The sequence below is a fragment of the Bufo bufo genome, chromosome 3, assembly GCF_905171765.1.
Source record: "Bufo bufo chromosome 3, aBufBuf1.1, whole genome shotgun sequence".
Classification (NCBI taxonomy): Eukaryota; Metazoa; Chordata; class Amphibia; order Anura; family Bufonidae; genus Bufo; species Bufo bufo.
The window spans coordinates 27,941,072-27,967,342 of NC_053391.1; the positions used below are offsets into that span (position 1 = coordinate 27,941,072).

Here is a 26,271-nt window from a genome sequence, read left to right on the forward strand (position 1 = left end):
GTCTTGGTTCCTGAAGCCTTGATCCAAGTCTGAACAAGTTTCAAGTCTTCTAGTGTCTTTTATGAGTCTGTTTGTCCAGCACAAGCCGGACCTAGGGCTGCAGGCCTGGGGGGAGGTCTGGCATGACATAGGCTTGGAGGGAGTGAGCTGTTGGGAAGGTGGGAGAGTTGTATTAGGGAAGGGGTGTAAGGTTTAAAAAAGGGTAGCAAGAGCGGGAAAAGGGGCCATTTTGTAGGGACAGTGGATCTGCAGCAGCCATTGCCAGAGCTGCTGCGTACATCTTAAGTGGCTGTTGTTCACCTACCAGCATGTCATCCATTAAAGTGCTGCTGGCACAGCTCCAGGTGGCAGCGGAGAGCAGAGGACAGGAGTGGCTGCAGGCTTCAGTGGCAGCCCTGCCGCCGGGGGAATCAGCCTGTACGGCTTCCCCCATGAGCCGGCTGCGGAAGACTAGGCCTCTGGCCCACCCTGAGGGTCCGGTGCCAAATTAGAAGCCCCTCCGGGCACCCTCCGGCACGCACTGCAGGTAGGAACACGTGATGGGAGGAATTCTGTAGGAAGGCAGGACCCTAGGTGGGGGAGGCGCGATGCCCCCTCATCTGATGATGTTGGCGGGGATGCAGGAGCAGGTTCAGCAGGTGTGCCAGAATGGACTCACCTTGCCCGGCTTGGGAGAGAAGTCCAGGCTCCCTCTGCAAGCCGGCGGGGTCAAGATGGAGGACCTGTGCTTAGTTCAGTGATCGGGCAGCGAGTGGCTGGCTCAGAGTCGGCTCCAGCTTTGGGAATGGTGGCCTCTAGTGGCGTAACTGCAGAAGTGCAGGCTCCAGCAGCAGCAAGTAGTGGCACAGGCAGTGCTGAAGACCTGATGACAGCCAGAAGAGTGATCAGTGCCGGTCAAATTCCGTTACAGCCTGTTCCGGCTTGTGGAATCACAGCGTCCACGCAGCCAGGTGAGATACGAGGGGAGTCCTCAATAGCGGTTGCTTATCTCGGAAGGGCTCCCGGGGTTGGGGGGCTCCCGGGAGTCTCCATAGTGGGTGGGCTGGGTGATTTGTTATTGAGGTTGAGGGAGTTAGTTAAAGTGCTGGTGAGTACGGGGTCAGGGATGGGGTCACCGTTGGCGGCTTGGGGCTTACAAGGGTAAGCAGTACCGGGTAGTAGTGGGGCAGTGGTGGCAGAACGGACGGAGGAAAGTGAGGCAGTGGGTACAGGGGCCAGTGGGTCATCGGGGACATCGTTACAAAGGTCGGCCGATAGGGATGGGGTTTTGGAGTTAGCGGGTGGTAAAAAGAGATAGACGGGGGGGAGCCGCGGTTGGACGACGCTGCAAGAGGGGAGGTATATGTTTGCTTTGAGGGGCCTTTGGGGGGCCATGAGGCTGAAGGTGAAAGAGAAAATTTGGAAAGGGGAGTACGGGGACATATTTTCATTTCTCCCGTTGGAATGGTTTAATTTAGATAGGGAAAGGAAGGATGATAGGAAAAAGGAAGATGAGGATAAGCGGCGGTACCGTTTGATTCTGCTGTCTTTTTCCAACTGGATGCAGGCGTTTGTAATCCTGGCCAGTGTCATTAGGGAGGAGGCGGCGGAGAATTGTTCTGCGCTTTTCTGTTACCTGGACGCGATAGGGGAGTAGTATCGGGTATATAGGGGGCAGGGTTGGCTGAGGTATGACAAGCAATTTCGGTAATGAAAAGCGGCTCGGTCTAGCATTCGGTGGGATCATAAGGATATTGGCCTGTGGATGAGGTTAATGGCTCCAGTCAGGGTGGAGCAGTCCTTTCCAGGGGGCGCCGGGGGTTCTGGGCAATCAGAGCGCTCGGTGGCCTCGCAAAAGGGATTGTGTTTCCTGTTCAACGAGGGAGGATGCAGATATGGGGACAAATGCAAATTTAGGCACTAGTGTTCCTCATGTGGTGGGAATCATGGAGCGCAAAGGTGCTTCAAAGGTCGTAAAGGAAAGGGTTGGGGTGATGTGGCTGGAAAAGGGGTAGAGGCCAATTCGGGTAACCTAGATCGTGCACTTTTTAAATAGGTACCCGAGTGCGGAGGCAGCAGGGTTTTTTTTGATGGGTTTTGGGGAGTGTTTTCATTCGTGGAGGGCGAGTTTTGGCAAGGGAGGAAGAATTTGAGGTCAGCAAAGGAGCATCCAGGGGTGGTTACTGAAAAATTGCGAAAACAGGTGGAGTTAGGTCGCATGGCGGGCCTGTTCTGCCCATATTGTGCATAGTAAATGTATGTTATGTGCTGTAGTGATTATAGTGCAATGTTATGTTTGATGTTGCTGCCATCTAGTGGTCAAAGTTAGTTACTACCTTGCCAGAACTTTACAGGAAGTGTATTTTTCTCAGAGTCAGAGGCAGTAACCTTTAACCTGGAACTGTATTTCCTCCATTTCATGACCGCTCCTGGTTCTAGCAGACTGCATGCAGAGGAGCTCTTGATCTATTCCTGGACTTATGATGGAATTGTCTGTGAGTACTCTCACTGATGGAGTAAGGCTGCTGTATTATGTTTTATGTACTGACACATATGTTTTGTTTATGCTTATGTTGTAGTTTTACAAAGTTATTCAGAAAAAAGAATACATACAGATCTGATGTCTCACGTTTCTTGACTTTTGAATTATTGTTAAGCTGTCTGACTAGTGTTATACAACTGTTGAATAACGTGAAGCAGAACAGGGCCCCTTTTTGGACTTGCCAATGCAGGATCTGCGGGTGTCACCATTGGGGGTTGTGCCGAAGAGGGAGCCTAATAAATTTTGCCTTATTCATCACCTTTCATTTCCGAAGGGTGGTTCGGTTAATGACGGGATTGCGCCGGAGTTGTGTTCGGTGGTGTATACATCGTTCGATGAGGCGGTTCGTTTGGTTCTGACTTATGGGCGGGGAGCGTTGTTGGCTAAGGTTGATATTGAGGCGGCTCTTCATCTTTTGCCAGTACACCCGTATTGTCAGCACTTGCTGGGTTGTTTTTGGATCGGTGTTTGTCTATGGGTTGTTCGGTTTCGTGCGCTTACTTGAGATGTTCAGTACGTTTTTGGAGTGGGTGGCGCATGAGTGGTCGGGTTGGGGATTTTTTTGTTCATTGGGCCGCCAAGTTTGAATTGGATGCTCCGTGATGTTGCATTCTTTTGAAGCCATGTCGCAACTTTTTGAGGTTCCCTTGGCGTGGGGGAAAACTGAAGGCCCTACGTCGGGGTTGAGTTTTTTGGGTATCGTCATAGATACTGTGGCTATGGAGTGCAGGTTGCCTGAGGACAAAGTGGATGATTTACGGCATGAGGTGTTGGCTGCATGTGGCCGACAAAAATTGCGGCTAACTGAATTTTGTGTGCCATATTCTGCCTATCTGGCTGGATTTTTTGTAGGAAATTGGCCCAGGCAACAACGGGGTTCAGGCTCTTCATCATTTGGTGCGGCTTAATCTGGATGATTTAAGGGTGTGGGCTTCCTTTTAGATAGGTATAATGGTCGGTCTTTATGGATGGCAGAGGGGTGTTGGCGGCAGAGATGGACTTGTTTACCGATGAGGCGTGTGGGTTCGGTTTTGGGGTGTATTTACAAGGTCGTTGGTGCATAGGGGAGTGGCCGAGGTGATGGAAGGAAGAAGGCTGGGTGAAGAATTTAGTGTTGCTGGAGCTTTTTCCCATTGTGATGGCGGTGTCCATTTGGGGGGATTTTTTCCAGGATAGGAAGCCGCAATTCCATTGTGACAACTTGGATGTGGTGGAGGTCATCAATCACATTTCGGCTTCGTCTCCTCCAGTTGTGTGCTTGCTTCAGCATTTGGTCTTGGGTTGTTTATCATTGAATGCTTGGATAGTAGCGACTCATGTGCCCTGGGTAAGTAACTTAATTGCGGATGCATTGTCTCGTTTTCAGTAGGATCGTTTTCGGCTGTTGGCACCGGAGGCAGACGAGATGAGGCTTTTGGTTGTAAGTGTCGGACTGCACCGGATGTGACAAAATCATTTTGGGTGTTGCACACATTAAAGGGTTGGAGGAGGAGGTCGCCGGGGGAGGATCAGCATAGGCCTGTTTTCTATACGTTGTTGGCAGAAATGATGGAACAGTTGGGGCGGGTTTGTGTGTCAGTTGGTGAGGTTAGGTTGTGTAACACCCCAGAAGTAAAAATAGTAAAAACAGCCCCTTGTACGTTGTATATGATATTTAGCGTCGCAGGTACCAAATTGTGAAGTGGGTAAGTATTCACATACAGTCTAGTTGCGTTTTTGGTTGGAGCGCGCTGTCTCAGAAAGTCCCAGAAGAAAATTCATTAAATCAGAGCCATTCGAACTGATAATAATAATCTTTATTTATAAAGCGTTAACATAATCCGCAGCGCCTTACAATTCAGGGGTTCATGTACAAACAGTCATAAATAACATAGTAACAGACAAGTCAGTTACTACAACAAGAGGAATGAGGGCCCTGCTCGCAAGAGCTTACAATCTATGAGGGGATAGGGGTGACACAAAAAGTAGAAATGCTTGTTATGTACGATAGTCCAGCCATCTTGGGAGAATAGGGGAGCAGATATAAAGCCACATGAGCCGGTCAGCAGCCAATATACGAAGTGCTTCTGGGTGCAGTGGAGGCTCAGCTTCAGGGAATGATAAATGGGCTATGGGGAGGTTAGATCACGGGAGGTAATAGGCCACCCTGAAAATATATGTTTTTAGCAAACGCTTAAAACTGTGCATGTTGCGATTAAGCCTGAATTCTTGGGGTAGGGCATTCCAGAGAACCGGTGCAGCTCGGGAGAAATGTTGGAGCCAGGAGAGAGAGGTTCAGATTTTTGTGGAAGTCAGTCATAAGTCATTGGCTGAACGGAGAGCACGGGTAGGGTGGTAGACAGAGATGAGGGAAGAGATGTAGGGTGGTGCAGCACTGTGGAGGGCTTTGTGGGTGAGGACAAGCAGTTTGAATTGGATTCTATAGTGTATGGGTAGCCAGTGCAATGACTGACACAGGGCGGAGGCATCAGAGTAGTGGTTGGAGAGATAGGTGACCCTGGCTGCTGCATTAAGAATAGATTAGAGAGGGGAGAGTCTGGTGAGAGGGAGGCCAATTAATAGTGAGTTGCAGTAATCAAGGCAGGAGTGGATCAGGGCAACGAGAGTTTTTGTTGTTTCCATAGTGAGAAAGGGGCGGATACTGGAGATGTTTTTGAGGTGCAGGCGGCATGAGCGGGAGAGAGATAGAATATAGGGAGTAAAAGAAAGATTAGTGTAAAAAGTCACCCCGAGACAGCGGGTGTGCTGCCTAGGAGTGATGACGGTGTTGCACACCGAGAGACAGATATCAGGTTTAAGGTAGGTAAGTAGATGGAGAGAACACAAGAAGTTCAGTTTTTGAAAGATTAAGATTCAGATAGAGAGAGGACATAATGTTAGAGATGGCAGAGAGACAGTCACTGGTGTTCTGTAATACAGCAGGTGTGATGACAGGGGATGAAGTGTATAGTTGTGTGTTATCAGCATAGAGATGGTACTGGAAACCAAATCTGCTGATGGTCTGTCCAATTGGTGCTGTGTATAGGGAGAAGAGGAGAGGGCCTAGGACTGAACCCTGAGGAACTCCAACAGCGAGGGAGAGAGGTAAGGAAGTGAAGCCAGCGAATGATACACTGAAAGAGCGACCAGAGAGATAAGAACACCAGGAGAGGGCAGTGTCCTTTAGGCCGATGGATTGGAGCATGGCGAGCAGGAGATCGTGCTCTACAGTGTCAAAAGCTGCAGAGAGGTCAAGGAGAATGAGCAGAGAGTAGCTACCGTTTTTCTGTCAGGAGATCATTTGTCACATGCAGGGGGCGGACACCAGATTGTAGTGGATCAAGGAGAGAGTGATCAGAGAGATAGCAGGTAAGGCGAGAGTAGACCAGACGCTCCAGGAGTTTAGAGATAAAGGGAAGATTGGAGTCTGGTCTGTAGTTAGTTGTGCAGGATGGGTCGAGAGATGTTTTTTAAAATTAATGGAGTAATGATAGAGTGTTTGAAAGAGGAGGGGAAGATACCAGAAGAGAGGGAGAGGTTGAAGATTTTTGTTAGGTGAGTGGTGACAGCCGGAGAGAGAGACTGGAGTAGGTGTGAGGGAATGGGATCAGAGGTGTAAGTGGTAGGACGAGAAGAAGAGAGGAGCCTGGAGACTTCTTCTTCCGTGACTGGGTCAAATGTGGACAGTGAGCCAGAGGAGATGCAGGGGGGGAGGGGGATGAATAGCACTTAGTGGCGGGGAGCTGATTTTATGACGGATATGTTCTATTTTCTCTGTGAAGTAGGCGGCTAAGTCTTCAGCAGAGAGGTCTGTGGTGGGTGCCTGAACTTTAGGACTGAGGAGGGATTGGAAAATGTCAAAGAGTTTTTTTGGGTTGTTGGACAGTGAGGAGATTAGATTAGAGATCAGATGATTAACTGATGGTCATGGGTAAACATCGAAAGCCAATCAAAGCCTCCTTCACTACTTTACGTGCTTCTGTGGAAAACCAAAGGTCACAGCAATAGTAAAGCACTGTCACCCAGGGTCAAATACAAAAGGGGTTTATTATACTCACAATGTTTCAATAGAATAAAAGCAGTGTATACAGAGATCTCTAAACTCTATATACTCTGTATACACTGCTTTTATTCTATCAAAACATTGTATGTCACATATGTCAAGAGTCATTTACAGTGATATCTATTGGTTTCATAGTCTTATGACAAGACTATTAGTCTTGTCATAAGGCTATGAACCCAATAGATGGTGCTGTTCATCTTGTTGGGGCGCTAGTGAGGCACCCTGCTCAACAGAGTTCACACACAGTGTAGCACTCAGCCTATAATAGCATGCGTTATACTGAGGTGTATATCGGATTGCTGCTATCATTCACACATCTTCTAGCACTTTATCTGCGGTAATATAAGCTTGATGGGTGTATCTGAGGACTATTGCCCTGCTTGTAATGACTCATGAACAGCGCCATCTATTGGTTTCATAGTCTTATGACAAGACTATGAATCCAATAAATGGCGCTGTTCATGAGTAGTGTAGGTCGCAAATTTTCCATGCAAATGGTTTTTCAGCTGCATGTCTTTCCCATATGCCCATGTTTATGCAAATGAGTTTTTACATGACAAAACTGTATAGAAAGGTTATTGAATATTATGTTAGGACAATCAGAAAACTTTTGTCACCCTAATGATATTGAACTAGGTGCGCAGGTCCACCCAAGCCATCCAACAGATATGAAGCAACTTTGAGGCTTACTGGCTCTCAGTCAGATGAGAGCTGGTTTGGAATGTCTCATAGTGCACAAGGCTGCCATTGTAGGGTATGCAGACTTTTATCTGTCTCATGGATAGATTGTTGGCTTCCACATACCTGGCTTTTGGCATAAAGCCTTTGTGTAGTTGTCTATTGTATTTCATAGATAATAGGAGTCCAAGACGCATCCAACCATCCTCTTAATGCTGTTTCCAAACCATTTTGATGGGGTTTCCATCAATTTCTAACCTTTTTTTGTGAACCAGAAACCCTCTCTTCTTCAGAGCAGGGGGTGCCTGGTTTGATGCTCGGGTCTCCCCTTGACTTTCATTGTATTAAATTATACTCGAGCACCTGCAGTATTCGACCAAACACTGCCATGTGCCGAGCATTGCGATGCTCGAGCTGAACAGCAGTTCAGCCAAGCATGCTCGCTCAACACTAAGTGTAGCACATGATGAATCTGGGTGTCCATAATGCTGCTGTTTTCCCCTTAGTCTATATGTCTTTTTCTCTCCATAGCCTGTGTGATCTGCTTTCCTTGGATCCTTTACTCCTCTCCACTCTCTGCTCTGCTGCTGATAGCACTAACACTATAATCTTTTTTTCTGCAGGTCTAAATGATTGCAGTGATCCTGCAGGTCTAAATGATTGCAGTTTACAACTTTTGCACAGTATATTTGAAAAGAAAAATCATTTGGTTTTGTTCTGCCATATTCTCAGAGCAATAATACTTTTAACTTTCCACAGTGCGCTGTGAATTTTTTTGTTTTTTTTTGCAGGTCAGGCTGTGGATTTCATTGTTAGGCTACTTTCACACTAGCGTTAATATTTTCCAGTATTGAGATCTGGGTCTCAATACCGGAAAAAAAACACTTCAGTTTTGTCCCAATTCATTGTAAATGAGGACAAAACGTAACTGAACAGAACAGAATGCTCCAAAATGCATTCTGTTCCATTCTCATAACGGAGATCAAACTGCAGCATGCTGCAGTTTGCTTTCCGTCCTGGGATGCGGAGCAAGACAAGTCATGACCCACAATGCATGTCAATGGGGACGGATCCGTTTTCTCTGACACAATAGAAACTGAATCCTTCCCCCACTGACTTTCAATCGAGTTCATGACGGATCCGTCTTGGGTATGTTAAAGATAATACAACCGGATCTGTTCATAACTGATGCAGACGGTTGTATTATCAGTAACGGAAGCGTTTTTGCTGAACCCGGATCCAGCAAAAACCCTAGTGTGAAAGTAGCCTTACATGTCTTTTTGATCCCTTTTTAATCTATTTTGTGAGGAAAACAAAAATGAAATTATTGTTAGAACATTTACCATGTGGGTCAAAAAAAGGTGAATGTGACATATGTATCTAAGGCTACTTTCACACGAGCGTTCGGAGCGGATCCGTCTGATGTTTCATCAGACGGATCCGCTCCGATAATGCAGACGTTTGCATCCGTTCAGAACGGATCCGTCTGCATTATTACTTAGAAAATTTTCTAAGTCAGAAAGTAGCCTGAGCGGATCCGTTCAGACTTTACATTGAAAGTCAATGGGGAACGGATCCGCTTGAAGATTGAGCCATATGGTGTCATCTTCAAGCGGATCCGTTCCCATTGACTTCCATTAGAAGTCTGGACGGATCCGCTCGCCTCCGCACGGCCAGGCGGACACCCGAACGCTGCAAGCAGTGTTCAGGTGTCCGCTCACTGAGCGGAGCGGAGGCTGAGCGCTGGCAGGCGGATGCATTCTCAGTGGATCCGCCTCCACTGAGAATGCATTAGGGCCAGACGGATGCGTTCGGGGCCGCTCGTGAGCCGCTTCAAACGGAGCGCACGAGCGGACACCCGAACGCTCGTGTGAAAGTAGCCTAAGTCATCATCTTGTAGGAAAAAGGTTAAAAAGGTTGTAGAGAATTCAGAAAAACTGGCTGCTTTTTTAATTTCAGAAACCGTGCCACACCTGGGTTGTGTCTCATATGGCAACTTGGATGTATCAAAGTGAATATAGCCAAACTAAAATATCAAACAGAATCTGTGGACATACAGTATGTGAAATGGGCAAATTGTGCCCAAAGTGTCAACATTTTGCATGTCGTTATTTTCTAGCACTGCCTTAACTCTCTTGGGCATGGAGTTCACTAGAGCTTCACAGGTTGCCATTGGAATCCTCTTCCACTCCTCCATGACAACAGCACAGAGCTAGTGGATGTAGAGACCATGCACTCCTCCACCTTCCATTTGAGGATGCCCCACAGATGCTCAATAGGGTTTAGGTCTGGAGACATGTTTGGCCAGTCCAGCACCTTTTCCCTCAGTTTCTTTGGCAAGGCACTGGTCATCTTGGAGGTGTGTTTGGGGGTCATTATCATGTTGGAATACTGCCCTGCAGCCCAGTTTCCAAAGGGAATGGATCATGCTCTACTATAGTACACTGCCTGTCCTAAAAAAAGTCGCCACCTAGATTTAACTAAGCAAATAGTTATGAGCCACCTAATGGATAATTACTGCATGGGCGATTATCATTCAGCTGGAAACAAGTTATTTAACCCCAACTGATGCAATGAGTTGCTTCTCATTTCTTAAACAACTATGTCGAAAGACACATCTTGTGGTCGTGGAAAAGATGTTAGTCTGTTTGAGAAGGGTGAAATTATTGGCATGCATCAAACAGAGAAAACATCTAAGGAGATTGCAGAAACTATTAAAATTGGGTTAAAAACTGTCCAATGCATTATTAAAAACTGGAAGTATAGTGGGGACCCATGGTATTCGAGAAAGAAATGTGGCCGGAAAAAAAATTCTGAATGATCGGGATTGGCGATTACTTAAACGTTTGGTGAAATCAAATCGAAGAAAAACAACAGTAGAACTCAGGGCTATGTTTAATAGTGAAAGTAAGAGCATTTCCACACGCACAATGTGAAGGGAACTCAAGGGATTGGGACTGAACAGCTGTGTAGCCGTAAGAAAAGCACTAATCAGTGAGGCAAACCAGAATAAAAGGCTTCAATTTTCTAGGGAACATAAAGATTGGACTCTGGATCAATGGAAGAAGGTCATGTGGTCTGATGAGTCAAGATTTACCCTGTTCCAGAGTGATGGGCGCATCAGGGTAAGAAGAGAGGCAGATGAAGTGATGCACCCATCATGCCTAGTGCCTACTGTACAAACCTGTGGGGGCAGAGCTATGATCTGGGGTTGCTGCAGTTGGTCAGGTCTAGGTTCAGCAACAGTATGTGCTCCAAGAATGAGGTCAACCGACTACCTGACCATACTGAATGACCAGGTTATTCCATCAATGGATTTGTTCTTCCCTAATGGCACGGGCATATTCCAAGATGACAATGCCAGGATACATCGGGCTCAAATTGTGAAAAGGTGGTTCAGGGAGCATAAGACATCATTTTCACACATGGATTGGCCACCACAGAGTCCAGACCTTAACCCATTTTATTTGGGTGGTGACCTTTTTTTTGGTACAGGCAGTGTAAGTCACAATACATGTTGGCATTCATGGTTCCCTCAATAAACTGTATCTCCCCATAACCGGCAGCACTCATGCAGCCCCAAACCATGACACTTCCAACACCATGCTTGACTGTAGGCAAAACACACTTGTCTTTGTACTCCTCACCTGGTTGCCACAACACACGCTTAACACCATCTGAACCAAATAAATGTAATCTATGTCCTTAGTCTGCTTGTCTTCAGCAAACTGGTCGCAGGCTTTTTAGTGCATCCTTTTTAGAAGAGGCTTCCTTCTGGAATGACAGCCATGTAGACCAAGTGTGTGGCGTATGTGCAGAGTATGGACAGGGTGACCCACTCCCCCTTTAAACTCAGCAGCAATGCTGGGAGCACTCATACGTCTATTTTGGAAAGACAACCTCTGGATACGACGCTGAGCACCTGCACTCAACTTCTTTCGTCGACCATGGTGAGGCCTATTCTGATTGGAATCTGTCTTTTTAAACCACTGTATGGTCTTGGCCACCATGATGCAGCTCAGCTTCAGCGTTGACAATCTTCTAATAGCCTAGGCCAGTGATGGCTAACGTCCGGCACTCCAGCTGTGGTGAAACTACGACTCCCATCATGCTCCATTAATTTCTATGGAGTTCTAAAAAAAAAAGCCAAGCAAGTGTACCTCTTGGGAGGAGTAGTTTTACCACAGCTGGAGTGCCAAAAGTTAGCCTTCACAGACCTAGGCCAACTTTATGTATAGCAACAATTATTTTTTTCAGATCATAGTAACATAGTTTATAAGGCCGAAAAAAGTTTATTGCCATGAGGTGCCATGTTGAACTTCCAGTGACCGTTATGAGAGAGTGTGAAATCGATAACGCCAAATTTAACACACCTGCTCCCCATTCACACCTGAGACCTTGTAACACTAACAAAGTCACATGACACCGTGGAGGGAAAATGGCAAATTGTACACAATTTGTCCATTTTCACTTAGGGGTGTACTCACTTTTGTTGCCAGCAGTTTAGACATCAATGGCTGTATGTTGAGTTATTTTGAGGGCACACCAAATTTACACTGTTTAACAAGCTGTACATTGACTATTGTACATAGTATCAAAGTGTCATATCTTCAGTGTTGTCCCACGAAAAGATATAATAAAATATTTACAAAAATGTCAAGGGTGTACTCATCTAATCCTGGGCAACACCTTTAAGATAAATATTACAAGACATTCTGATCTAGAGGTCCTACACAGGAGAGCCACACCTGCTACTTTTCATGCACTGTGTACATTACAATGGCTTCTCAACAGAGTGAGTTCTCTGATGTAACACAAGACCAAACCTCCGACTATAACATTTCCCACATTCTGAACAGGAGTATGGCTTCTCCCCTGTATGAATTCTTAAATGTTTCACAAGATCTGATTTGTCACTAAAACATCTCACACATTCTGAACATGAAAATGGCTTCTCTCCTGAGTGAATTCTCTGATGTCTCACGAAATGTGACTTCCGACTAAATCTTTTTCCACATTCTGAACATGTAAATGGACTTTCCTTTTTGTGAATCCTTTCATGTATGGAAAGATTGTGTTTCTTTTCAAATTGCTTTCCACATTCAGAACTTGCTAACGTTGTACCCAGTCTTTGTACAGCTCTAGTTTTGCCAATTTGTGATTGATTATCTTCAACAGTATAGGTGGGAGATAAAATGAGATTTGAGTCGCTGCCCCTTTTCCTTTCTTCACCTAGAAAAAGAAAAGTCATATTAAACCATTATGTTTCATGGCTGCTGTGGCCCTGGTTATATTTAGTATGGTATTCTACTGTGTGTGTGTATAGCAGTGTATATTGGTTTGGTTAAAGGATACCAGTGTGGTACCTCCTGCAGTTGCTGTGCCGTGGGTGGGGATACCTCAAACATAGTTAGTAGTCCCAGGCAGGTAAAAGTGGGGTGCCATACAGCTAAATACTGTGGAAGTCTTTGGATAGTCTGGGACAGTATAGAGAAAACTCTCTACATAGCCTCACATGGACTGCCAGAATAGTTGTAGCCAAGAAGCACTGAAGAAAGTGTAGAGGACTATGTGGGCACTGTGATGGTCTTATTAAACATGAACTAACGTTTGTGTCTACAGCTCAAATGAAGACATTTTTATTTCAATGGTTGCTTTAACATCTATTGAGCTTGATAATATGCACTTGATAGTCCAGCTCTGGGATGAGATAAATCACCCAGTAGATGGTGCAGCCGTGTCTGGTCTTTCTGTGTAAACAGTGCCAGGACAGGGAAATAAAGGCAGAAACTGGCATCTAAGTTGTACAGAGCCCTGGGTCCTGGCAGGTCTTTTCAGGTACCGATTAGCATTTTGCATAGTTCTGCATAACACAAAAGGGGTAGTGCATAGAATGTGTCATACTCAACTGTTCTCAACCAAATCAGCATTGAAAAAATTTTGGGGAATTGAGTCAGCACAACCTGCATATAGGTACAGATCACTATGGCGAAATACATATACAAACGGAGAATACAAATGTGATCGCACACTACATCCAGCATTCTGCCCTGCCTCCATGCTGGATGAGACATTGGTGTACATTTTGGCCAAAGCGTAATAAGTCACTCACCGCGTCATTTGTGAAAGTATAAAAAATTATATATATAAGAAAATTATATATATAAGAAACTATTTGTCGGCTACACACTAACTATGTATCTTCATATCGCTACTGCCTAAAAGCTCCTGATATAATATAGATTAAGATCCTCACAAACCAAAATCAAATAAAAACTGTAGGAAAATATGTATATACATCTGTTGTTATTAGGATTTAAAAAATACCAGCATACATAGTAAGGTGTGATTTAAATAAACAGATTGACTGGTTGATATATATACTCCAAGATCGCTCTGATAACGCATGGTCTGGATGTAGACATATACATAGCTATAGAGATTCATGTGTCCACACCCTGTGGAAACAACTCATTAACAACCAGCCAAAATACAACCCACACATAGAGAACGAAGCACTATTAACCCTATGTTTGAACCAGACAAATTTAGCTTTTTAACTATAAGTTTATATATATATATATATATATATATATATATATATATATATATATATATACACACACACACACACACACACACACACACACACACACATGTCTACAATATATGGTATTAACCTACCATGTAAATATAAAACACCACGGTAAAGATGTATGAACACTTTAGGAGCATAGTTCATTGCACTGAAAGAATGCGCAACTGGTGATTAAAAATAACGCATTTGAAAACCGCAGCAAAAATCGCATTGGAAATGTGCAATGAAATAAATGTGAATGAATAAATAGTATTTGAACATTTAGATATATACTTTTTGCTTTTAGATATACTCCCATATGTACATATTGAGGATTTTATAATATAAACGCATGATTAGAATAGTTTAAAATATAAGTTTTTTTAAAAAATTATAGTTTTTTATAATCATTATTAGGTGATTTTTACCATAGGTTGATAAAGACTCTGAAAAAACCGTACGTTTGGCAATTACTACTATTATTGCCCAGTTTTATACTATACACATATATTTCTGCAACACTGTGACTAAGAGGTTAAATGATCAACCCAGTTGGGCGTCAACGTTCAGGTGCTGCTTTAAGTGACGTAATAGCCACAAATGAACAATGGATACAGCCCTATATAAAGAGACAAACATCGGATGAGACTTGACCACTGAGGAAGGAGTCGTGCTAACTCCGAAACGCGTATAGTGTAGACAAGTCTCAACAAAAGGGAAGAAACCGCAACATAAGAACGGAAACCGCAATATTATTTGCGCATCTTAACTACAAGTTTGCAACCAATTTGGAAAGAAACGAAAGTCCTGCCGTGCGAAAAAGACACAAAGCAAAGGCGAATCTCAAGAAGGGCCATATTCACATTGACCCTAGTTCACCAAACGGACTGTTTCTCCCCTTTTGTGCAAGCTTATTTCAATGCAAGTTTACAACTCACGATAAAGTAGATTGGAGTTATAATCATCTGCGCTGACAACTCGTGGGACGCCACGCTAAGCGCAACTATCCGAACACTTTACCACCTCTACAAACAGTGAGTACTTGCCATATTGTATCACAGTGCAATAGTGGAGCTATAACTGTGAGACGAAGTTACCTCTACAAAAAGGAATGCTTGTACTTATACGCTAAGGACAGTCCATTGTTCCTATATTGAAGGACTAAAGCATTCATTTATTTTTTCCTGCTTGGAAAAATCGCATATTGCGGACCAATATAGTGACTGTTTTCTTATCCTGTACTTCAGCGATCCTACTAGAGACATTCACTATTAACCATCTGATGCATGACGTCAATAACCCTTAGTATTATCACATTCTATCTGTATTGATATATATTTATTCATTTATTTATTCACAGTATAGATTTACGTATTTTAGGTGTATTATTAATTTATCAGGTACCGTATGTATATTTAATAAATTGTTTTAACATAATACTGTGTAGTGGTCGATGTGAACTAGATGTAGATGTGCCCCTCTTATTCTATTTAATATTTTATCTCCTTTCAAGGTTTGGGGTAACCTTTTTAGGGGGAGCACCCTTTTTCATAGCAACTTGGAGGGTGAGCCATTCCGATATATCCTACATAGATTAGAATTTGTTTTAGTTATACTGAAAATTTGCCATGCCTACACTTAATTGATTGAGAGCCCTTGGTGGGCTTGTGTTTATACATAGCAGCCAATCTGAGGAGGCTAAGCTGCTGGTGAAAGAGAAGATCAGAAGACTAAGCCAATCAGGAGACAGGAGATATATCTCAGACTACCTCAGATTCCCTGTAAGCACTGCAGCTTAGTGTAGTTACACAGCACTAACTTACAGGGAATGTGATATCAGAAAATGACCAACCGATAAAGCCACGTTTTTACAGGGAGTGCAGAATTATTAGGCAAGTTGTATTTTTGAGGATTAATTTTATTATTGAACAACAACCATGTTCTCAATGAACCCAAAAAGCTGAATATTTTTGGAAGTAGTTTTTAGTTTGTTTTTAGTTTTAGCTATTTTAGGGGGATATCTGTGCGTGCAGGTGACTATTACTGTGCATAATTATTAGGCAATTTAACAAAAAACAAATATATACCCATTTCAATTATTTATTTTTACCAGTGAAACTAATATAACATCTCAACATTCACAAATATACATTTCTGACATTCAAAAACAAAACAAAAACAAATCAGTGACCAATATAGCCACCTTTCTTTGCAAGGACACTCAAAAGCCTGCCATCCATGGATTATGTCAGTGTTTTGATCTGTTCACCATCAACATTGCGTGCAGCAGCAACCACAGCCTCCCAGACACTGTTCAGTGAGGTGTACTGTTTTCCCTCCTTGTAAATCTCACATTTGATGATGGACCACAGGTTCTCAATGGGGTTCAGATCAGGTGAACAAGGAGGCCATGTCATTAGATTTTCTTCTTTTATACCCTTTCTTGCCAGCCACGCTGTGGAGTACTTGGACGCGTGTGATGGAGCATTGTCCTGCATGAAAATCATGTTTTTCTTGAAGGATGCAGACTTCTTCCTGTACCACTGCTTGAAGAAGGTGTCTTCCAGAAACTGGCAGTAGGACTGGGAGTTGAGCTTGACTCCATCCTCAACCCGAAAAGGCCCCACAAGCTCATCTTTGATGATACCAGCCCAAACCAGTACTCCACCTCCACCTTGCTGGCGTCCGAGTCGGACTGGAGCTCTCTGCCCTTTACCAATCCAGCCACGGGCCCATCCATCTGGCCCATCAAGACTCACTCTCATTTCATCAGTCCATAAAACCTTAGAAAAATCAGTCTTGAGATATTTCTTGGCCCAGTCTTGACGTTTCAGCTTGTGTGTCTTGTTCAGTGGTGGTCGTCTTTCAGCCTTTCTTACCTTGGCCATGTCTCTGAGTATTGCACACCTTGTGCTTTTGGGCACTCCAGTGATGTTGCAGCTCTGAAATATGGCCAAACTGGTGGCAAGTGGCATCTTGGCAGCTGCACGCTTGACTTTTCTCAGTTCATGGGCAGTTATTTTGCGCCTTGGTTTTTCCACACGCTTCTTGCGACCCTGTTGACTATTTTGAATGAAACGCTTGATTGTTCGATGATCACGCTTCAGAAGCTTTGCAATTTTAAGAGTGCTGCATCCCTCTGCAAGATATCTCACTATTTTTTCACTTTTCTGAGCCTGTCAAGTCCTTCTTTTGACCCATTTTGCCAAAGGAAAGGAAGTTGCCTAATAATTATGCACACCTGATATAGGGTGTTGATGTCATTAGACCACACCCCTTCTCATTACAGAGATGCACATCACCTAATATGCTTAATTGGTAGTAGGCTTTCGAGCCTATACAGCTTGGAGTAAGACAACATGCATAAAGAGGATGATGTGGTCAAAATACTCATTTGCCTAATAATTCTGCACACAGTGTAATGTTTAGCATATTTTAAAAGAATTTGGATCATGTTATTTTTTATTTACCATGTCACTAGCTATAATTAAACAAAAATCATAAAATCCTGCAGTTTTCGCACCGGCAGAAGCCACTTCTTGATCTGTACAGATCCCTTTACTGCAGTAATCTGCATATCTGTCATTCTAATCCTAACTGTAACCATATCATCTCTGTGTATAGATAAGACAGGATCCACCATTCACAACAGGCGATTGTCAGAGCTTATCTATTCCCTCCCTGTACAATGACCTGTGCACAGGTCAAAGAGCATGCTTAGGAAACTCTCCCATTGAAGTCAATGAGGTCCCCTCCAGACCATTGTGTCTATGGATCTTGGAGCTGCTGTAACGCAATTTTCTTAATGCTTTCAAAATGCCATTAACCACAGCTCAGACCATAATCTCGCGAGATGTGACGTCACAGGCATCCTCTTGCTGACCCTCCGTCTCAGCATGGTTTCCAGGTTCCACTGATACTGGGTTCAAACCTCATCTACAGAGCACCATCCGCAAGTATCAATGTGCTTCAAAATATGAGCATACTATAAAGGTGCCATCATGCCTAGTATAGTCTCATAGCTTGAGTTTTGCCATATGAACGAACAATTACCCGGGTTGCTGGGTGTATATATTTCTGCACCTGAAGGACTGCCTGTTTTAATACTACCATCACACTGTGTATGATGATTCTACATGTACAGGGCATCTCACTTGCATTATCATGTGAATCAAGTTATTTTCTACATACAGTATCAATGTGGAATGATGTTATGTCCTCCAATTCCCTGATGAACTATGGCTTGATAGCCGTAGGTAAACGCGTCGGGACATACGTTTGCACCGTACAGGGATAGACCTTTTTGACTGTATCTTAGGGATATAGGGGCACATTTATTAACATCAACGTTTTAGATGCCTGTCTTAATAACCCCTGACGGTGCATCCACTGGAGTTATGAAGAGACGGCGGCCTCTCCATATCTTCGGTTTATCCACCGCTGCTTCTAAATGTGTCTTACATTTAGACCATTTTCTATGCCTAAACCAGGCGTAGAAAATGGTAAATGAGACGGGCCTGCCGGTCCGTCCCCTTTCCCCGCCACGCACACTTTTTTAGACCTGGCGAGAGCAAGGAGAAATCGCAGATTGCAGCGCAAAGGACCTTTGAGCCACAATCTGCGCCAGAAATGAGCCTAATTTAGGCATATTTCTGTTTCATAAATGACCCCCATAATCCACTATGTGTAGAGACATACCTTATATTATACCCGATTGTGACTACCTCTATCTTGATATTTGTGAAATCTATTACTTGACCTTGGTATTTTATATACTTACCATTTTTATTTTTCCGTATATATCTAACAAGGACTTGATAGCAATTCATTGACGAATATACACTTCTGGTTGTGGTTTAAGCCAGGCATCCTCAAACTGCAGCCCTCCAGCTGTTGTAAAACTATAACTCCCACAATGCCCTGCTGTAGGCTGATACCTGTAGGCTGTTCGGGCATGCTGGGAGTTGTAGTTTTGCAACAGCTGAAGGGCCGCAGTTTGAGGATGCCTGGTTTAAGCTGTGTCAGGGAATCCTTAGGGATCGGAGCGGCTATTTCATTTTTAAGCAGAGCCCTAGCATCCTAGGGACAACATTCAGGGACAGCCTTTCTGACTCTAGTCCCGACCCTGCCCTTGGAATCCGAAACAAACTGGCCTATTGCATATTTTATTCAACGATCTAATAAAAGTTACGTTTTACCAGTGGTGGTTCTGTGATTTAAGAACTAAAGCAAGATGGCCGCCCCCATAATCATGTTCAGGAAATAGAATAAATAAATCTGCAATCAGACAAATAAGAAATAAAAAAAGAGAGAGCTGTGTGTCACTATCAGGTTGTAACTAGCAGATAACACTTTTGGGGACACATTTCCCTATGTACACCTTTGGAGACAATTTTTATTTATGATTGCAATGTACTCATTTTGGTCTAAAAATCATTTTTTTAATTGACCTTTATTAAAAACATTTAGCTGTTCTGACACAAAGGGTTAACTGTTTGTCTAGCTGTGAGAATCCTACTTTCCCTTTGTGGCGGTCATCGAAAAAACCTAATCTCCAAATAACTAAAAGGTCATAAAAACTTATTTAAGTGACATCCTTTAAGAATTGAGAGTTTATAAGATCAGGGATCAGAGATAAGGAGCCGTCAGCTCAGCTGCCTGACAGAACACAGTAAAACTAAGGAATATGCTACTAGACAATCTCAAGACTGTACAGAGAAAGGGGCTCAAAATGTAAATAAAAAATAAATGTCACCAAGTTTCAGTTTACAATCTCCATTTCTTTATTCATTTTCAGACCCCCTAACATTCAGTTTGCCATCTGCTCCTAGTTTTAGACATGTCTCATGTGGGTCTATCCCTTCAGTGTAGCACATGCTGAATCTGCGTGTCCAGAATGCTGCAGTTTTGCCCTCACACAATCTATATGCCTTTCCCTTACGTCCTACCAGCAGCACAGATGGGGTTAACTACCTCCCGTGGACTGGTAGGACCGGCGGAATTTTTATGAGCCCAAGCACCAATAATAAAAGATTTACACCCCTACAAAAGGAGGGGACACCCCCCAGCCCATTGGCGGTTCCCCTCCTCCTTTCTCTTTGGGGGAAGTTTTTTGTTATCTTTTTTGTAGGGCATCAGCGGGTTTCCACCTATGTTTGCCTATATTTTTGTTTTGTTTTCTTCACTTTGCCCCGCTTATTTTACTACGACGGGGCTCTTGTTTTTTTCTTACCTCCCCCCCTTGCTACAGGCTGCGGGCTGCTGTTGGCCAGTGCGGCACTCCGCCGTGTCTCCGGTGGGCTCCGCCATCTCCGGAAGTGACGTCGGCCCCTTCCGGCGTCACTTCCGGTTCTCGGCTTCTCATCTGGGAAGCTTGCTTCCCGTCTGCCTGTTTGCTTGGGCTATTTCTGGCTGCTTTGGGGGGGGGGGGGGGGGGGGGGAGGGGATTAATGTATATACATGGATACAATAAGATTTATGTATTGTTAAAATTCAGGATCTAAGATCAAGATCCTCCTGGGGCAGGATCTCTGCCCATGGGGCGGAGCTCCGCCTATTTAAGGAGCCACTTTGCTCTCAGTCTTCCTCTGGAAGCACACGCTTGTTGTAAGCTAGCTCCCAGAGCCCATTAGTACTCTGTACTTTGACTGTCTGGTTCCATTACGTTTTTTTTCTTTTTTCAGCCGCTCCACTTCGGTGGGCCTCTGCTTAAGCCCTTTTCTTTGATATTTGTCAGCTTGTCAGAATTTACTAATTCTTTGTTCTTTGCAGCCAATGGCTTCACCTAAGGACCCGGAGACCCGTAAATCGATCTCAAAGAGGAAACACCTGGCCTGCTTTGACTGCAGCGCGCTTCTGGACGACAATTGTCCCTACTCAAGATGCGAGGGTTGCCGTAAATCTCAATCGGCCACGGAACCCACCATGCAAGAGATGTACGCGTGGGTCAAGGTATATGTGGACGAATCCATCAAAGGCGTGGTTAATCTGCTGGATGAGAGGCTTCCTGCTCAGGCTCCAATGGATACCTCCGCGCCCGTTGAGAGGCCCGCTGCGATTTCCTTGGTCTCTTCCTCTTCGGATGAAGAGGAGTTAACATCATGTTTTTTCCCCCAGAAAAAACACAGACATTTTTAAAAGTCCATCAGGTCGGGGGACCATGATGTTGACCCTGGGGAGTCCTCCAATCCCACCGGTCGGGCACAGCATGTCTTTGAGGCGGATGAGACCCTTATTTCCGTTATGCGGATGGAATAGAAGAAGCCAGAGAAGGGTCCGGTCTTGACTAAGAAATTTAGGACCATGTTTCCCATGGCAAGCTCCTTGGTAGAAACGTGGGGTTCCATTCCCAAGGTCGACATGGCTATCGCCAAATTGTCCAGACGCACTCTGGTCCCAGCGGACGATGGGTCTAGTCTGCAAGACCCCATTGATAGGAGGGCAGAGTGCACATTAAGAAGAGGTCACTCGGCAGCTACAGCCTCCGCGTCTACCGCTATCGCGGCCACGGGAGTTTCGTCCTTCATCCGTTCCCGCCTAAATCAAATTCAGGCGGACGTTGATCAGAGGGTTTCTCGGGACGACATCCTGGCCGCATTCAAGACAGTCAACCTAGCGACTGACTTTCTGTGCTACACTGCACAATTACAGCTGAATTTGGCAGCCAAGTCCATGGCCCTGGTCTCTGCAGCCCGCAGGCCCTTATGGCTTAAACCATAGGTCGCGGATAACGCATCAAAAGTACAACCTGTGCAGTCTCCCCTTTGAGCCGGACGGCTTGTTCGGCTCAGAGTTAGACAGAATCATGAATCTCTGATAAGAAGGGGAAGAGTCTTCCCCAGCAGCCCATTCGGGGATAGGGCAGACAAGATCGTGGTGGTAGATCTGGCCAACAAGCCAGAGCGTGTAGAGACTGGGGGGCGCAGCGAAGAAATTCGAAGGGTCCTCGCAGAGGAGCTAGAGAGGCTAAGCCCTCCTGACTATGGGCCTCCCGGAGGCTCTTGGTTAACCCCCGCTACTCCTGCCATCCTTCCGGAAGATTTTCAAATACCTTGTCCCCTTGTGCCCGTCAGGGGGCGTCTCGCCCATTTCAAGGAGTCTGGGCCCAGGAAATTCCAGACCCTTGGGTCCTAAAAGTCATATCCGAGGGCTACCTAATAAATCTCAAATCTCCTCCCCCAGACAGATTTATCATCAATCAGCGCTTACTGCCCGCCAAACAGGCGATTCTGGAGGCCTACATCCAGGACTACATCCTCAAGGGCGCTCTGGAGGAGGTTCCGGCAGGAGAGCGGGGCTTAGGGATCTATTCTCCGGTTTTTCTAGTTCCCCAAAAAAATGGAGATCTCCGGATGATTATCGATTTGTGATTTTTCAATCGATTTACAGTTGCAAGAAAAAGTATGTGAACCCTTTGGAATGATATGGATTTCTGCACAAATTGGTCATAAAATGTGATCTGATCTTCATCTAAGTCACAACAATAGACAACCACAGTCTGCTTAAACTAATAACACACAAAGAATTAAATGTTACCATGTTTTTATTGAACACACCATGTAAACATTCACTGTGCAGGTGGAAAAAGTATGTGAACCCTTGGATTTAATAACTGGTTGAACCTCCTTTGGCAGCAATAACTTCAGCCAAACATTTCCTGTAGTTGCCGATCAGACGTGCAGAACGGTCAGGAGTAATTCTTGACCATTCCTCTTTACAGAACTGTTTCAGTTCAACAATATTCTTGGGATGTCTGATGTGAATCGCTTTTTAGAGGTCATGCCACAGCATCTCAAATCGGGTTAAGGTCAGGACTCTGGGCCACTCCAGAAGGCCTATTTTCTTCTGTTTAAGCTATTCTGTTGTTGATTCACTACTATGCTTTGGGTCATTGTCCTGTTGCAACACACATCTTCTGTTGAGCTTCAGCTGGTGGACAGATGGCCTTAAGTTCTCCTGCAAAATGTCTTGATACACTTGGGAATTAATTTTTCCTTCGATGATAGCAATCCGTCCAGGCCCTGACGCAGCAAAGCAGCCCCAAATCATGATGCCCCCAACTCCATACTTCACAGTTTGGATGATGTTTTGATGATGGTGTGCTGTGCCTCTTTTTTTCCTCACACATAGTGTTGTGTATTTCTTCCAAACAACTCAACTTTGGTTTCAACTGTCCACAGAATATTTTGCCAGTACTGCTGTGGAACATCCAGGTGCTCTTGTGCAAACTGTAAACGTGCAGCAATGTTTTTTTTGGACAGCAGGGATGTTAGCATATGCCAGAGACTTTTGTAAGTCTTTAGCTGACACTCTAGGATTCTTCTTCACCTCATTGAGCAGTCTGCGCTGTGCACTTGCAGTCATCTTTACAGGACGGACACTCCTAGGGAGAGTAGCAGCAGTGCTGAACTTTCTCCATTTATAGACAATTTGTCTTACCGTGGACTGATGAACAGCAAAGCTTTTGGAGATACTTTTATAACCCTTTCCAGCTTTATGCAAGTCAACAATTCTTAATTGTAGGTCTGCTGAGAGCTCTTTCGTGCGAGGCATCATTCACATCAGGCAATGCTTCTTGTGAAAAGCAAACCCAGAACTGGTGTGTGTTTTTTTTTTTTTTATAGGGCAGGGCAGCTGTAACCAACACCTCTAATCTCATCTTATTGATTGGACTCCAGTTGACCGACACCTCACTCCAATTTGATCTTGGAGATGTCATTAGTCTAGGGGTTCATATACTTTTTCCACCTGCACTGTGAATGTTTACATGATGTGTTCAATAAAAACATGGTAACATTTAATTCTTTGTGTGTTATTAGTTTAAGCAGACTGTGATTGTCTATTGTTGTGGCTTAGATGAAGATCAGATCACATTTTATGACCAATTTGTGCAGAAATCCATATCCTTCCAAAGGGTTCACATACTTTTTCTTGCAACTGTATAAGGAAGGCAAAGTTTCGTGTGGAAACTATCAGGTCAGTGATCCACGTTCTCAACCCGGGATACGTGATGTCTACCCCGGACCTCAAGGATGCGTATCTTCACATCCCCATCCATCCTGCTTCCCGGAGGTATCTCAGAATCGCGGTCCAGGTCTCGGGGGTCCTCAGGCACCTCCAGTTTGTCGCCTTACCCTTCGGGATTTCCTCTTCTCCCATCACCTTCACCAAGGTGGTGATTTCGGTGGTGGCAGCTTTAAGGCTTCAAGGGCTGACCATAATTCCTTACCTGGACGATTGGCTCCTAAAAGCCTCTTCGGTTCCAGTCCTTACCCACCATCTTCATATAGCTATCTCCTTTCTGCTCCACCTAGGGTGGATCATCAACTGGCAGAAATCAAACGTGAGCCCGTCTACTTCGGTAAAATATTTAGGCTTCATAGTCGACTCCGTTGGGATGTCCCTCCAGTTGACTCCAGAAAGAAGAGCTCGGATTCCGGAACTGGCAAGGTTCCTATTTGTTCCTCGTCGAGTTCCCATTCGGACTCTCATGAAGATGTTGGGGCTCATGTCAGCGGCTACGGATGCAGTCCCTTGGGCTTTGTGGCACCTCCGCCCTCTACAATTGAAAGTTCTTGACAAATGGGATGGCAGCCCCACCGGGCTAAATTCCCTGTGTTCCCTGTCTTGTCAGACTCGAACCTCCCTGAGATAGTGGCTCCATCTCCCGGGGGGGGTAAGGGGGAGAGTCTATAACCCAGCCATCCTGGGTCATATTGACAACGGACGCGTCCCAAGTAGGCTGGGGCGCTCACCTAGACGATTCCCCAGTCCAGGGGACTTGGTCTCCTCAGGAGCGGCTACTTTCTTCCAATCTCCGCAAGATTCGAGCCATCCGGCTAGCCCTCCTTCACTTCGCCCCCCGAATCCGGGGCTTGGCGGTGAAAGTACAGTCAGACAACATGACTGCGGTCCTGTACATCAACAAGCAGGGAGGCACAAGATCTCTACCCCTCCTTTCGAAGATCGGGGTAGTTCTTCGGTGGGCAGAGTCGAACCTTTCCCACCTGTCTGCCACCCACATCCGAGGTTCCTACAATATAAATCGCGGATCGCCTGAGTCTGCCGACATTGGAATGGTCCCTGCATCCGGAGATATTCAGGCAGATAGTCCTCAGGTGGGGTTTGCCAGAGGTAGATCTTCTGCTCCCTTTACAGGGAGGACAACCCCCTGGCGATAGATGCTCTGTCGATACCGTGGAGGTTCAGGCTGGCGTACATCTTCCCTCCGTTTTCCAGGATACCGAGGGTATTGATGAAAATCTGTCAGGATCAGGCCTCGGTGATAGCCATCATACCGTTTTGGCCCAAGAGATCCTGGTTTACCCAGCTCATTCAGATGAGTCGGGGACATTATTGGAGGCTCCCCCCACAGCAGACCCTGGTGTCATGGGACACTCACCTCTGCCCAAATCTGCACAAAGTTCAACCAGACAGCCTGGAAGTTGATCAGTCCCTTCCCAGAATAGAAGGGCTTTCAGAGTCGATCCTGAGAACATTGTCGCATTCAAGAGCAGAATCTACAAAGAAAGCCTACTCCAGGATCATGAGAATCTTCTCGTCGTGGTGTGCTTCAAACCAGGTGGCTTTTGCAGATCCGCCCCTCTCTGCGATACTTCCATTCCTGCAGGACGGCCTTGACAGAGGCCTTGCTCCATCTATTTTGAAGGTCCAAATTTCTGCCATCTCGGCCTGTCTCAACAGACCATATTCTCGGGACCCGCTCATCAAACGCTTCCTTAAAGGAGTCAAAATATTGAAGTCTACAGTACTGAGGTCCATTCCTCAGTGGGACTTATCAGTCATGCTCAGGGGGCTAGCATCTCCCCCCTTTGAGCCTTTGGAGGAGGTAGACTTAAAATTTGTGACGCTGAAGTTGGTCTTCTTACTGGCGGTAACCTCGGCCAAGAGAGTCTCGGAGCTTCCAGCTTTCTCGGCCTTAGAACCCTATAACATCTTTCCTCAAGACCGGGTTCTCCTGAGGTTTCTTCCATATTTCAGGCCTAAGGTTCCATCATTCCAGAACATTAACCAGGTGATTTCTTTACCAGTCTTATTCTCTCCTTCTACCTCCTCCCTCCTCCAGGGATCATGTCAAACATCCTTTGGACATCTCGAGATGTTTTCAGATCTATGTGAATAGATCCAGGGAGTTCAGGATAGATGAGAACCTCTTTATCCTGTTTGCCGGTAAGTCTAAAGGCCGCAAGGCGTCCAAGGCTTCGATTAGTTGCTGAATTAAGGAGGCCATGAGAGAATCTTTCGTTTCCCAGTCTTTGGATCCTCCAGAGTTCGTGAAGGCCCATTCCACAAGGGCCATCTCTACTTCCTTTGCAGCAAGAAGTCTCCTTCCTCTGGGCATGATTTGTAAAGCTGCCTCCTGGAGCTCTGAATCCACTTTCATCTCCCACTACAGACTATCTCCCCATCTGTGCTGCTGGTAGGACGTAAGGG

At 45.1% G+C, this 26,271-nt stretch overlaps 2 protein-coding genes across 2 annotated transcripts in view; both read right to left on the reverse strand.

The window, feature by feature from the left end:
- LOC120994418 (zinc finger protein 182-like) overlaps positions 1–26,271 on the reverse strand; it is a 668,524-nt gene that overhangs the window by 314,067 nt on the left and 328,186 nt on the right. The window lies entirely within an intron of this gene.
- The window catches only part of LOC120994425 (zinc finger protein OZF-like), a 50,444-nt gene continuing 35,928 nt past the window's right edge, over positions 11,756–26,271 (reverse strand). Inside the window, exon 8 of the mRNA XM_040422986.1 lies at positions 11,756–12,473. Within this exon, the coding sequence (XP_040278920.1) occupies positions 12,016–12,473 (458 nt within the window). The 3' untranslated portion in view covers positions 11,756–12,015. The remainder of the gene's footprint in view (positions 12,474–26,271) is intronic.